Source organism: Nanorana parkeri, unplaced genomic scaffold (genome assembly GCF_000935625.1).
Source record: "Nanorana parkeri isolate BGI_ZX_2015 unplaced genomic scaffold, ASM93562v1 scaffold245, whole genome shotgun sequence".
Taxonomy (NCBI): Eukaryota; Metazoa; Chordata; class Amphibia; order Anura; family Dicroglossidae; genus Nanorana; species Nanorana parkeri.
In genome coordinates this window covers 1597974-1612556 of record NW_017306513.1, presented here as the reverse complement: position 1 = coordinate 1612556, position 14583 = coordinate 1597974, and the positions used below count along the sequence as shown (strand labels likewise).

Genomic DNA, 14583 nt, shown 5'->3' with positions numbered 1-14583 from the left:
TTTTTTTTTTTTTTTTTACATTCTTAGAAGCTCATTTCTACTATCTGTTTCATTTCAGTATTGCCTTTTAAGCAATTTTAAGTTTGATGGTAATCAGAGAAAACAAGTCACAGGCAACAGATTGGTGGTAACTGCCAGTGTTTGATCGATTCCAGGAGCCAGGTGCTTGTTTTCATCATTTTGTGAACACCACTAGGTGCACTTGTTCTTTTGGCTCCTTTTAAAATGCCTGATTCTTTGATTGGCTGGTTAATTTGCCCACCCCTAATTAAGATTGAGTCTAGATAAAAAAATAAAACATTTGCAGTTTGATGCATCTTGATCATAGAAGAAGCGGAAATGGTAAAGCATACCTATATCAAGAACAATATGATGGCACATCTGGCCCAAAAATACTAGTTGCTTGGTTGTCATGCTGAACCAGTTGTTCCAGCGTTTTCAGAATCTCTTATCAGGAGTTCTGGATTTCTTCATCTGCATACGTGTTCAGGATCTGGAAGCCAGTTACAGGAGGTAGTTGGTATTCTTAGATCAGCATTGAGGGTGTCAGTGTTCATCTTGCTTCATGTTTCCTTTAAAGGAGAACTATAGGGTCAGTGTTTTTCCCCATAGTTCTCCTTAGGGTAACGGGAGGACACAAACTAGCGTCCTCCTTCAGGTCGGCTAGAACTATGAGGTGAGTGAAAAGCACTCACCTCATAGTTCTCCTTTAAAGACGAACTCCAGGAAATGTTTTTATTAACTCTTGCAGTGGGGCTACCCACCGCAAGGGTTAAGAGATCAGGTTAAGTGCTCGATTTGTATCTAGATGCTAAAATAAGAAAGGTATACTCACCCGAAGCTCTGAGCCAGCCAGCTGTCACATTGCTTCTGTGTATGAGAGCTGCAGTGGTGGAAGTAAAATGATAAAAAGTAAAGGGCAGCGATCCTAAAAGGGGCATTACACCTCCATGTAAATACATTTTTCTGTGTATGTGGATGTTTTTATATAGTTGCTCAGAGTAATAAAAACTTTTCATTTCATTTTTTCAGGCTGACCTTACAGGGATCAAATGGAAGCAGTACGTATGGCAGGGTCCTACTTCTGCTCCGATCCTCTTTCCAGTGACAGAGGAGGATCCCATATTGAGCAGTTTCAGTCGATGTCTGAAGGCTGATGTGCTAAGCGTATGGCGACGAGATCAACGACCTGGACGGAGAGAGCTTTGGATATTTTGGTGGGGAGATGACCCAAACTTTGCTGATCTAATCCATCATGACTTGACAGGTAAACTCTTTTAGTGCATTGTGTTAGTTGCTCCTGCAATAGTTTGTGCTGTTTTTTTCCCCCCCCAGATCTGTTTGTAGGGATATCCTGATTAGTGGAAATACTTTAAACTGGAAACTGTCATGTTAAAGATTTTATGTCAAAACTGGCTAAGTGGCTGTTGACATCATTTATCCTTGCATCTTATTCCAGCTTTGTTTGTTTGCCTGGTGCTTCACTGGGAAAAAGTTGTGTATAGCACCAATCTTCTTTCACTCACTCTTTATTCTGTACTGGAAAATGGCAGATATAACTTGGTTGCTGTGGGCAGCATAGATTATAGTGTTCCACAGACACTTGATTTATTGCCTGGTCCTGCTTTTATTGGAGGAAAGAATTGTGCTGTCAGTGGATACCACCTAGAAAGCATAACTCCCGCTATACTCTGCCTTGTATAAATATTCATCCCACTTTCATATTTTCACATTTTCAAGTGTTATAACCTTACATTAATAATGGATTTAAAGACTAAATTCACCTTTTAAAAGAAACTGGTCAATGAACACAAGATGCCCCAGTAGTTTTAAATTCACTGTGTGATTTGTACAATATAGTTAGATGCAGATGGCATACCAATAGGCTGTTTGTCCCACATGCAGCCTGGCCCAAATATTCAATTGTTGACATCCTTGACACGTGTTAATGCCAGGGTACAGCAGCTATTGATGCTCTCCACCAGCATCGCTCGAGCGCGTGAGCTTTCTGTATCAAAGCCTGCATATGCGCAGTGCCACTCACGCTCTTTGCGTGCCCCAGCAACTCTGAGATCCACATCTGCTGCCATATGCTTAGCTTGTAAGCTCCTTGAGGGCAGGGACTGATGTGAATGTGCAACTATGTAAAGCGCTGTGTAAATTGTCGGCGCTATATAAATACCTTAAATAAATATGTGGAGAGAGAGCATGACCTACGCAAGGGTCAACAGCTGCTGTGTCCTGCAATCCTGTTTTCTTGTGACACAAAGGTAAATTGAAAAATAAAGTAGAAATTTGTTGGCTGCATAAGTATTCTCCATTCACACCGGGGCGATTCGACCGTGCAGATCCGCCGACATGCACGATCCCATGCATTGCTATGGGGATTGTTCATGCGACCGCGTGACTCAGCGCGATCGGAACCGCCCCCGCCCAAACTGCATCCTGCACTATTTTTGCCACGCTGATCAGTGCGGTTCCCATACAGCTTTCAATGGGCAGAAACGTGCTGATCCGCAACCGCCCTGATGTGAATGGGCTCTTAGTCAGCACTTGGTAGAACCACATTTAGCTACAAGCCTTTTGGGGTTACCTCTCTACCACCTTTTTCAATTCTTAGGCTACCCATACATGTGATCATGGGGCTGAACAAGAAAAATGGTTTCCCTGCCAGCTATTGTAATCAGACAGTCGTGGGTGTCGCAGCTCTCTGAATACCTGAACAGTGACTGGATCTGATTACAATCACTGTTCTGTCGAGTGATGCTTGGCCAACAGGAATTGTCCAAAATTCAAGCCCTGTAAGGTAGGATTTAAAGGCAACATGACTGAATTGCACTTTGACTTAGCCATTCTCAGACATGCAGTCTCTTGGCTTTATCCATGTTGTAGATTTGGCTGGGGGGGGTTATCAAAATCTGGTGCAGCTGTGCATGGCAACCAATCGGCTTCTTTTTAGTTTGGTCAGTTGAGATTTGAAAATGAAAAAGAGAAGCTAATTGGTTGCCATGCACAGCTTCTCCAGATTTTGTCTGTTTCCATTTTGATAAATTCCCCTGTGTGTGTTTAGGGTCATTGTTCTGCTGGATGATGAAGTTCTGCCTCTTTGTCCTGTATGTGGCTGGAAAAGCATCTCCACAATATGCTACCACCACCATGCTTCACCATGAGGATCATGTTTCCAGGATAACAAGTAGTAGTAGATTTTTGTTCCACAAAGCTTTGCTCTCCTTTTGACCAGATAACCTTTTTGTGCATGTTTGCTGTGTCTAACCCAAACCTTTTATCATGCTCCGAATGGGTTTTACATTTTGCTTCCCATCCATGGCTTTCTTCTCCTTACCATTTCATAAAAGCTAGCTCCAAAGGTTAAGGTCTCCGTTGAGGTGAGTTTTTGTGGCTACCTACCGCGAGACAGTGGCATCCCCATATTCTTTAGGTTTTTTAGTAATTGAATGAATGGTGCTGCATGGATTGTTCATAGTTTAGGATATTTAATAAGCCAATCTAGACTTGCTTGACCATGCCACATTTTAGTGTTGTGTTAATTGCTCAACACCATGAGTTTAATGCACACTATCGCACAGTGCACATAGGATGGGTTAGGCGTGTTACTATTCACTTGAATGGCACCCCAATGCAACTCCTGGTGGCTGTGCGTTACAGCGTGCGCTACATTTCTTCATGGCAAGGCATTGTGGTACCATAACGTTGCTCTGCATCACATGGCTGAGGTCACGTGTGTTGGGTTGTTATTCAAATGAATGGCAACGCAACACGCACAGTGCATGGTAACACACGCTAGGTGCCCTGTGGAAACATCCAAAATGAGGCTAAATACATATACAAGCACGATGAGGGGACTTTATCAAAACTTGAACAGACAGAATCTGGAGCAGTTGCCCATGGTAACCAATCAGCTTTTCTCTTCAGTTCAGTTATTCTTTGAAAATTAAAGAGAGAAGCTGACTGGTTGTTATGGGCAACTGCTCCGGATTCTGTCTACTTCAGTTTTGATGCATTTCTTTCACTTTGTTCAATTTAATGATAAATTCAAGAATGTACCTGTGGCAGAATATGTAAGATGTGGACCTCCCCCCCGCCCCCCCAAGAAAACAGGAGTGTAACTAGGTATTCGTGTGTCAAAACACTTTTTGTTGCATGTTAAATGGCATACAGAATGCATGGTCAGATCTGGATGTACATGATAAAAACCCAGGTGGAAATGGTGGCATTGACTTTAATCCCTCATTAACACTATTAACAGCCATGCAGTACGGGCTGTACAGATCCATGCTGCGTGCACGGCCGTATCGGGCAGCTCCCCGGAAGGACAGGTGCTGCGTGTGACTTGTAAACAGCAGCCTGTCCTTCTCTATGGGAGTACGCGGTCGTACGCTCACCCGAACTGCACGTCCTTGCTCGGACGCAGACAGGATCTGTATGGGCCGGCTGTTACTCGTGTGAATGAGGGCTTAGGGCAGAAATCTCATACATGTTGTATGCAGTTTCACATACAGTTAATGACACCCAAAATGAATGAGTGTCTTGCCATTTTTTTTTAGGCTAATTCCACTGATATCTGTAGATAAATACATTTCTGTTACCTTGTTAATAGTTTATACTCCTTGACTTGCTGTGGAATTGTACATTGGTTTACTCCTTTTTATGAAAAGCTTAGAGAGGTGAATGTTAGTGAGAAATAGTGAGCAATTATTCTACGTCTGTTTGGCAGTGGTTATCTTGCTTTTAAACCTGCCAAGCTGCTGTTGGCAATAAGCCACTAAGCAGCTCTGGCACTACCATTACATTTGGAGATGTTTCCCAGTGTGACCTGTTTTGACCTCAGAAAACCATCTGATTTAAGTCGGTTTCTAAGGCTAGCCTGCATGACACTGGAAAAAGCCACGCAGCTCTGAATGTGAAATCAACCTCAGAGCATTGAGGTTAGCTTCAAACAGCTCACTGGTGTAAATGTTTTTAAACTATTGTAAGAAGGCAACCTGTGCATCTGTATGAACACTTGGTGCCCTCTGAAAAAGAGCCCATTAACTGTCCGTACCAAACTGGAAACGGCTAGGTCTGTTCCTTTTTGAATAGTATGTTCAAAGGTCTGGCTGGTATACAACTGTCCCTGACACAGTGTTTCTCTGTATAAAATCACTGGTATCTGGCAAATCCATGTGTACATCCCACACATAGTACTTCTGCTGACAATACCTTTATCATCTTTTTCTCTCTAGTAGGACAAAAAGTTCATTTTGTTCAGAAGTTATCTGGGGTCAGCGTCTACATCATGAGCCATCATGGTGGTTTAGAGATTACACAATCATGTAGACCCGGGTGCTTGTCCAGTTTGTAGTTGTATTCACAAATGTCAGAAACGGAGATCAGTTGCTACTTAACTGCTAAAAATGTGAGACCTACGTTAAGGTGCCCATACACCTTACGATTATCGTATGCGATCGACTTTTCGTACGACAATCGTAACGTGTGAATAGAGTGCCCGACCGATAGTACTGTACTTTTGACGTTCAAGCATGTTTGAAAACTTTGGTTGATCGTACGATGTTCGCATGGTTGGTGGCGTTTCCGTCCGTCAAAAGTCGTACGATTAACACTGCGCATGCGCAAACGAAAATAATTGCGGTCAATTACCGCAAGTCGTCCAGGTGTTTTTTTTCTAACTACCGCTGATTGAACCTTGCGATAATCGGGGCAGGATGGGGCCGTCGTACGAAAATCGTACGACGGTTCGATCATCGGACGAAAAGTTTCGTCCGATAATCGTAAGGTGTATGGGCACCTTTTAGAGTGGTGGCATCACAGGCTAGGCTAATATAAAGTTGTAGTGATGACTGGGGGAGAGAGGGGAATGATGCCATCTCTGGTTAGGCCTACTCAAGACCTGCATTTCAGGACTTATTCACTCAGGCGCAGAGGGCCTTACATTGTTCAAAATGGTCAGATTTCTGTTACTGGGATTTGTATATGTTGCGTGCCTGTATTAATAAATAACAGGCTGACAGGTAAACGCTGATCTGAGTGTATTCATCTGTATCTGTATACATGGATACACTCTCGGATCAGCATTTGCTATTGGATGTCATTGTTTCGTACAGGCAGCTGCAAGCAACACTCGTGATTCCAGGACACCTAAATAAGGCTGTTTTTTTTATCGTTATTGGCCCTATGCAACAATATAAATGCCCTTTAGTGATAAATGGTTCAGCTGTTCATATAATATATGTAATGTGTGTGTGTATAGAGTAGCGGTGCCAGCGCTCAATCCAAAAAGTACTGCCTCGGCACTCCAAACCGAATGTAGTAGTATAATGAAGATTTGGTAGGCACTTTCTCAAGGCAACAAGTACATTATCATAATGCAAATACATTTGTAACCAAATTACTCAACTTTTACAAATCAAGTTTATTGACTAAATTTACAGACTTTAACCGGTTTGCAATGAACAAAACAAATGCAATTGAAATAGGTAATCACAATGAATGTTCCAAGTGGTTTCCCCAAATCCAACTGCAAATGCAACTTTTAATGACTTCTGCAGTCTGAAAATGATTCAACCCCCTGAATAGAATCCCTCACGAGCACACATCTGCAAAACAGTTGTCTCAAGCGCACCTGATGCAACTAATCAAGGGCTTCATTAGTTGTACCAGGTGTGCTTCAGCTAGAACACATGAAATACCTGAACTGGCTAGAGGTTGTTGAGTCACATTTGACTGCATGTTAGAAATATGGTTTGAAGTCAAAAGAATGGTCAAAAAAGTTAAGAGAAGAGATAATTTCCCTTCACAAACTAGGAACAGGAAACAAACAAAAAAAGAAGATAGCGAAGGCACTGACTGTTCCCAGAGACACATTTGGAAGGATAGTTTGCAAGTTCAAAGTTAATAGAGCAGTGGTTCCACTACCTGGGGGCAGAAAAAGGAAACGATCAGTGGCTGCAACTGATGCAACCATCAGTGGCTGCAAAGGAAGCGATCAGTGGCTGCAAAAGATCTGCAGCAAGACTTGGTGGTAGCAGGCACTGGGGTTTCAGTTTGCAGAAGCACAATGCAGCATATGCTGAAAAGAACACTCTGCCTACAGTTCAGCATGGTGGTGGCTCGGTGATACTCTGGGGCTGCTTTGCATCGTCTGGCACTGGAAACCTACAGCATGTGGAAGGCAAGATGGCTTCATTGAAGTATCGGGAAATCCTAAGAGAAAACGTCATGCTGTCTGCGCGGAAGCTGAAGCTTGGGCGTCCTTGGATGTTCCAACAGGACAAAGATTCCATGTGGTGTTGTTCCTCTGAGGTTGTATTTACCTAATTCTAAGACCTGCTAAGGACCAGCCAATTTTTATGTCCTAATATTTCAAACCATAGAATCCGAGTGTACTTTTTTCACATGGGGGACTAAAAGTCCCAGTTAGCCAGTGCTGTCAGCCGCAGGCACTACCTGATGATGGGGCGTTACCTTGGCATCCTGCGTCATCGGAAGTGGCGTCATAGTCCGGGGATGAGGATGTTGCTGCGTAACCAAGTCCAGCAACTATGCTCATCGCTGGCCAATAGAAAAAGCTACAGATGAGAATATAATATTGTAAATGGAGAAAAGTCCAGAGTAGCAGTAAAGGACAAAGATGGGCGCTGATTAAAGAGAGCGGCAGAAGGAAGGAGAAAAATATGATAGCAAGTCAAATAAATTATTATAGAGAAGAGGTAAAGAAAAAATATAATAGAAAATATAAACAAAGTGTGTATATATAGTAGAAATGGGAAAGGGAATAAAGAAACCTAATAGAAAAAAAAAATAGATAAAAAGGGGAAAAAAAGCCCCAAAAACTAAAAATAAAGACCTACATCAAACAGGATTGCACATTTTACAAAAAAGGATAGTAGGGATTGCACAAAATGATGATCAGAATTGCAAGAGAATATCATAGCAAGATATAAAATATGCACTCACCACCGTCTGAGCATTTGCTACCTACCTGTATGCATTGAAAAACATTGTTACAATAAACAGATGACATTCCCTTGTCCATCCCAGTCCTTTAGGAACCAGTGGCTGTAAAGAGAAGATGCAGCGGGCTTCTTTTTTCAGCAGTAATCGATGTCTGTCACCCCATGTGGGGGGGGGGGCATGGTCACTATGCATGCAGCAAATGAGGAAATTGTCTAAAACGTTGTGCGACAGGTTGGACCAAGGTCCCAGAGGTCATAGCCTTGCAGATGGCTGTCTTGTGATTATGAAAATGTTCGTGGAGCGATGTCATGGTTTTTCCTGCATAACATAAGCGCAGGGACAACATGTAGTCTGTAGATCACTTATTCAGTAAGTCGATTTCGAATAGGAATACATTTTCCTGAGGGTGAAGAAAGCAGGATCCTGTACTTGCGTGAGCAGCATGTGGTTATTTGCGTGTTTTTATGGGCAGCTCATGGACCATTGTGGGCATTGGAAGAACACGCAAAAACACTCATGAAAATGTGCAACATGCTTTTTCTTGCACGTTTTTGGGCATCTCCATTTGAAGTCTATGGGTCAAAAACGCGCTTTTAACTGGCCAAAGAAGTTCATGTACCTTTTCAAGCGTTTGGCTTTTTCCTGCTGGGTTTTTCTGCTCAGGTGTGAACCAGGGCCATTGAAAATCATGGGATTTCTTGTGTTGAGCATTTAAAAGTGCTTTTCCAACAGCTCAAAAACTCCTAGGTGTGAACCAGGCCTTAGTTGTTGATCAGTAGAAATGATAGACTAGAATGATCTTACAGTTTTCTGAAATGTAGTATGTGTGGCACATTAGTGCCTGCGTTCTGGTCCAGTGCGATCTGCAAAAATGCTGCATGCACTATTTTTGCAGATCGCTCTGGACTAGAATGCAGACACTAATATGCCACACGTTCATGCAGGTAGGGGGTGTGGCAGCGGTGCCATTGACTTCAATGCACAGTCACCCCTCCTCCTGCCCCTGAACGCATGGAGCCGGCCTGGTTGCGTTCCAGAGGCCGAACGCTCTGAAACGCACTCTTTGTTGTGTGAACCGGCCCTAAGGGAAAGATTAACAGAGAACAATGGCCTAACCCCGCTGCCTGATTGCTGGCTCTGACACTCTAGAGGCAGAGCCAGTTGTGCCCGCCCCTCCCCTTAGCGCTGGAGGAACAGAGAGGAATCCCTGTGGGGAGTGGTAACCGACGGTCACCACTCTCTGCAGGGAGAAGATCGGGAACTGAGCGATTGGCGGTATGTGATCGCTCAGTTTCTGATTTAATAGAGCCGAGGTGTGAGTGTAATTCACTCTCCTCATACTTCTTTAAGGCTGACAAATGCAGACCTCTTCATTAAGTGGCTTTGAACTACTAACCTTAAACAATGATGCATGTTAGGAGTTCTGACTTTCTAAACTGTGGTCTTGTTTTAGGTCATTGACTTAGAAAATGTTAAAGCCACAGACGACAGGCAAGAAGTGGAAGTAGAGGAAGTTGACTGAACAATTTTGTTTTCTTTTTCAGTTTTATATAGTGTAAGGAAGTGTCAAAAGTATTGTCAGTTTTTTTTTTTTTTCACGGTTTCTGCCCCCCACCTTTTAGTGGGTAAACGTTCTACTTTATTAAGATGGTTTGCAGTCAAATTGATGAGCTGTGGCAATACCTCTACCAATCAGGAGACTTGATAAATCTTTGCATTATTAGAGAACTGTTTCTGGTTTTGAATGATGTGTGGAATGTGTTTTTTTTTTTCTTCTTTTTTTTTTATTTTTTATGTTCAGTGGTGTGTTAACTGTTGGAGCTTTATGTGCCTCATGTACAGTAGTTTTTCATTGCTGTATAACTGCATAGATCTACGTATTCTTTTGGCGGATATGGATGAATTTGATTTTTTTGTGTCTGTACTGGAAGTGAAAGCATGTGTCTAGGAACTTTAGACCTCTCCCACAATGCGATCAACTGTGCTGCAAGACGTGGTACCACAATACCATCTGTTGCGGTGCAGTTACAGTAGTGCATGTATGCACTACTTTTTTCAAAAGCAATGCACGGTATTGCGGTACCACACATTGTAGTGCAGGTGGTCATATTGTGGGGGAAAGGTGTGTTTGGGGTGCCATTCATCTGAATGGCAACACACCTCCAGCGCTGCTAACCCATGGTAGGTGCGTCGAGTGGTACCATGTGTTAATCGTGAGGATTTGTGTGACTAATGCACCGCTCTGCTGTGGACAGGGGGTCTAAGAGCCAGTTGAAACTATAGCGTTGTGCTAAAGGCACAGTATCAGTGCATGCTAAACACACCATCACACAGCGCACTGCACGCTAGGTGTGCTGTTGCATTGCCATACTGAATGGCATCCCAACACTCCTTCCAGTGAGCGTTTGTTGCAGTGCAATAGCGTGTGATGCACTGATGTGAAAAAAATAATGCTTGCACTTTCACTGCACGGCCAAAGAGTAGGACAAAGTCCCCTTCTGATGCTTAGTTGGTCACTGCCACCAAGATTTGACTACTCTGAATGCAGGGGGTTCGTAGAAGTGAGTGCTTCTGGATTTTCCTATGAGGTGAGTGATTTACTCTCATCCTCATAGTTGGAGCTGACATGTGACATTGATACTGTCGCATGTCAACTCTATTGATCGGAAGTAAACTAACACATACCGTTGCTCGCTCCCCGCAGGTATCTTCCCCTCTCCGATCCTCTAGCGCTGACTGGAGGAACAGATGGAGGAGGCGGCGGGTACAGCTGGCTCTGCCTCTAGATAGGAAGAGCCAGCTGTCACTCACGCAGCTGGGCGGATCCAGACAGTATTGGTGTGATCAGTTTCGGCTTCGGCGCTCTCAGTATATTGCGGGCAATAGCCCGCAATATACTGAGCTTTGTGTCACGGGAGGGCATTTGTATATGTCCTCCCATGACCCTAAAGAGAACTATGGGATAAAAAGGTTACACCATAGTTCTCTTTTAAGTAAGGATATTAGAGGAATGAAACTTTGGGAGCTGTGTCCAAAAAATAGTATGCACAGGGCATTGTACTAATCACCAGTATTCCCTGTGGTCTCACTACAGCTGAACATTTCCCAATTACTGATGTACTATGTCTTGTTCTGTACTGTGTGGAGGTGACCATCGTGGTAGAGGCAGGCATTTTGCATCAGAGCCTCCAGCAAGAAAAAGTGAGCATTTGGGTAGTGACATCACCAAATCTCCTGAGACTAGAAGTCCTTGGATCTTACACTGCGCATATACGGCTGAGGCTGCAGGTACAGGAGTGTTCTGGCACCCTCATATACCATGAACTGCACTGCTACATTTCAAGAGGCTTTCAAGTAAGAAGTTATGCTTTTCAGGGCCTGTTCACACGACGTCCGTTTTCTGTGCTGACCTGATCCGTACGCTCCTGCACTAAAAATGCATCCCAATGTATCCCTATGTGTTTTATGGGCTACAGTTCTCACGTGCGCAGTCCGTTCAGGTTACGACAGAAAAAATAAGGCATGTCGCATCAAAAACATGGCCAAAACGCACTGCATCAGTAGCACCGCGTCTGCAGATCCGCACCTGATCAGGACCTGATATCATGTGAACAGGCCCTCAGGGTATTGCTTATGCACAATTTACACTTCTAGATTTCCCTAAAGCTTTGCAAATCTACATTTTAAGAGTTCAATTCAACTTTAATTGTAGATTTAAAAAAAAGTTAAAATAACACACACAAACAAATACATTACGGATGCAAATATTTAAACATTATAGTAGGCTGGAGGTATACAAATTTTAAGGACATCATTTAGGTTTAAAATAATATACCCCCCCCCCCTTTTTTTTAAATATATAGATGTATAGTAAAGTATCAGGTCTATCTAGCAAACTTATGTCCCTAGTCATTTATTAGTTCCTTTAACCTTTTGCCATCCGCCCGTTAAGAAAAAACGGACGGCAGACTCGCATCAGTGGGTTGCCATTTTTTTCCTGCTCGCGCGCCCCCTAGTGTGCGCGCACAGGCAGGAAAGACCCGCTTGTTTCTACAGCCACTAACGGCTGTTTCACATACAACCGATCAGCGGCTCTATAGCCGCCGATCGGTTGCATGGCGTGAATTTCGGAGCGCCCCCCACCCCAATCGCGAGTGCCGCCATCTCCCCCCTCTTGACCCCTCACCTTTAATCCCGGGATCCGCTAGCCCATCTGCGGCCCGGGACCGGCTCGGGAGGGCGTCAGGAGAAGGAGGGAGGGAGATCAGCTCCTTGCTGTTCTCCCTCTGTAGTGTGAATGCAGAAGTGATGTGTATTACATCACTTCCGCATTCACCTGTCAGTCATCTGGCTCCTATGGCCAGAGAGAAGAAGCTGATGAAGCAAATCTGTGCTTCATCAGCTTCTTTTGGGGTCTCCAGGTGACATTAGGGGTCTAGAGACCCCTAATGTCTCCATAAAGAGGACCTGTCAGTGTACCTGTGCTATTATATAGGGGGATTGTATCCCCCTATGTAATAACAATAAGTGTAAAAAAAAAAATGTGTGTATATGAATTAGTTATAAATTAAGTTTATATTCAAAAATAAAAATCCCAGTGGTGAATAAATACCACCAAAAGAAAGCTCTATGTGTCCCCAAAAAGGGTATAAAATTCATTTCAGTACAGCGCTGCATGACGGAATAAATGTCAGTCAAAGTACCGCAGCGCTGAATACTGAAAAATGGCCTGGATGGGAAGGGGGTTTAACACCGCGGATGTCAACTGGTTAAAATTCACTTGCTACTTATCCCCCAGTGCTACTTAACTGAACGTCCGGTTAGATTGCCATGCACTGTAAGCACGACAAAAAGTCACATGACTGCCTGCAGCAGGACTTTCTGTCCCATCGTCCTTAGTGCCATTAACACAAATCACAAATGTGACCAACTGAGAATGTATCTGTTGGTATTCATGCTCATTCACACTACATGTTGTGCTATTTCCACGGGATCTATGGAAAAGGCATACAGTAACACAAAGCTGTGAATCCAGTCGCAAAAAGAAAACTATAACCATTTTACTAGACGGAGCCTTGTACAGCCGCACCAGCTTTAAAGAAAAAAAACTTAGCAGCAGCCTGCGGGGAGCAGGAAATTGCGTTTCAGTTAAGTGGGAGCAGGATGGGGTGGCAAGATGTGACCATGTTTTATGTTGCACCCTGATTATGGGTGGAACATTAAAGGAGAACTATGGGGTTAAGTATTTTCCCCATAGTTCTCCTTAGGGTAACGGGAGGACACAAACTAGCGTCCTCCCGTCACCCTAGGCTCAGTATACTGAGACGCCGCAGTATACCGCGAGCAGCCGCTCGCTGTATACTGAGACGCATGAAGCAGATCCTGGCAATACTGTCTGGATCCGCCCAGCTGCGTGACTGACAGCTGGCTCTGCCTATCTAGAGGCAGAGCCAGCTGTACCTGCCCCGTCCATTCCGCCAGTCAGCGCTGGGAGATCGGAGCAGGGAGGGGGGAATCCAGCCCCTCCCCTGTCACGGCAGAGAGCCGTGACAGGATCGAGAGGGGAGCGAACGCCGGTATGTGTTCGCTCACCTCCCGATCTACTGAGCCGACCTGTGACAGTCTTATTGTCACAGGTCGGCTAGAACTATGAGGTGAGTGAAAAGCACTCACCTCATAGTTCTCCTTTTTAAATGTGGCATAAACGGTAAACGTGGCCCTTAATTCTTGTTTCTCTTGCTGTAGTTCTGTAGGTCAGATCTAATGTGGTTGAAAATGATAACTACATGTAGTGTTTGCAAACGTGTATAAGCACAGTAATCAAAATGTGGAAGAGCAAGAATGAACAATGTTGGGCATGTCAATGTAAAATCTGTGTTTTCACCAAGATGCCTTTTCTTCAGTGCTAGTCACATATATTTACTTTTTGGTGGTGGGGTTGTCGTTCTGGTTTTAATGGTGAAAGTACTCTTATCCTTTAATCCTTTTTGATAGTGTAAATATTTTGTATTTTCCCTCTGCTTTATTTCATTGGTGCTACAGAATGTTAACTGTAGGAAAGCAAAAGCTCATTTGAGCAAATATTTGCAATACTGATTTGCCCTTTAAAAGCTTGAATGCAGCCTGTCAGTGAAAGACTTCTAATTTTATGTAAGAGAATGATGTTGAAAGATGGATCTGTTTATTTGTGTGCTGACTCTATATTTAAACCTGGGTTGGCATTAATTCGAAATAAAGGTCACACCAATTTTATTTTACTATCCTTAGGGGGGGTTTAAATGATCTGTCTGCTAGCCATGCAGCAAGCTAGATTTGTTTTAACTTTCATGATTGCAAACACATTCACCCACCTTTTTAATTCATCATTCTAATTCATGACATTTTTATCTATGGAAGATTTTCTCACTTAGAAGGTTTTGACGCGTGCATGCAAACACTGTTTATAATGCTCTATATAGGACACTATTTATGACAGACTGGCATGGGAGATGTTGAAAAGCAGAATGAAAATGGCATTTTCAATTGTTGGTGATTTGTTGTAGTCTACCACCATAGTGCAAATCTTACAAGGTTTTTTTGGGGTCCCCCCCCCCCCACGGTAATATGTAG

The 14583-nt window shown here is 43.5% G+C and overlaps 1 protein-coding gene across 1 annotated transcript in view; it reads left to right on the top strand.

Moving 5' to 3' along the window:
- MED13 (mediator complex subunit 13) overlaps window positions 1-14583 on the top strand; it is a 92748-nt gene that overhangs the window by 2954 nt on the left and 75211 nt on the right. The window contains exon 2 of the mRNA XM_018556663.1: window positions 1033-1267. Within this exon, the coding sequence (XP_018412165.1) occupies window positions 1033-1267 (235 nt within the window). The remainder of the gene's footprint in view (window positions 1-1032; window positions 1268-14583) is intronic.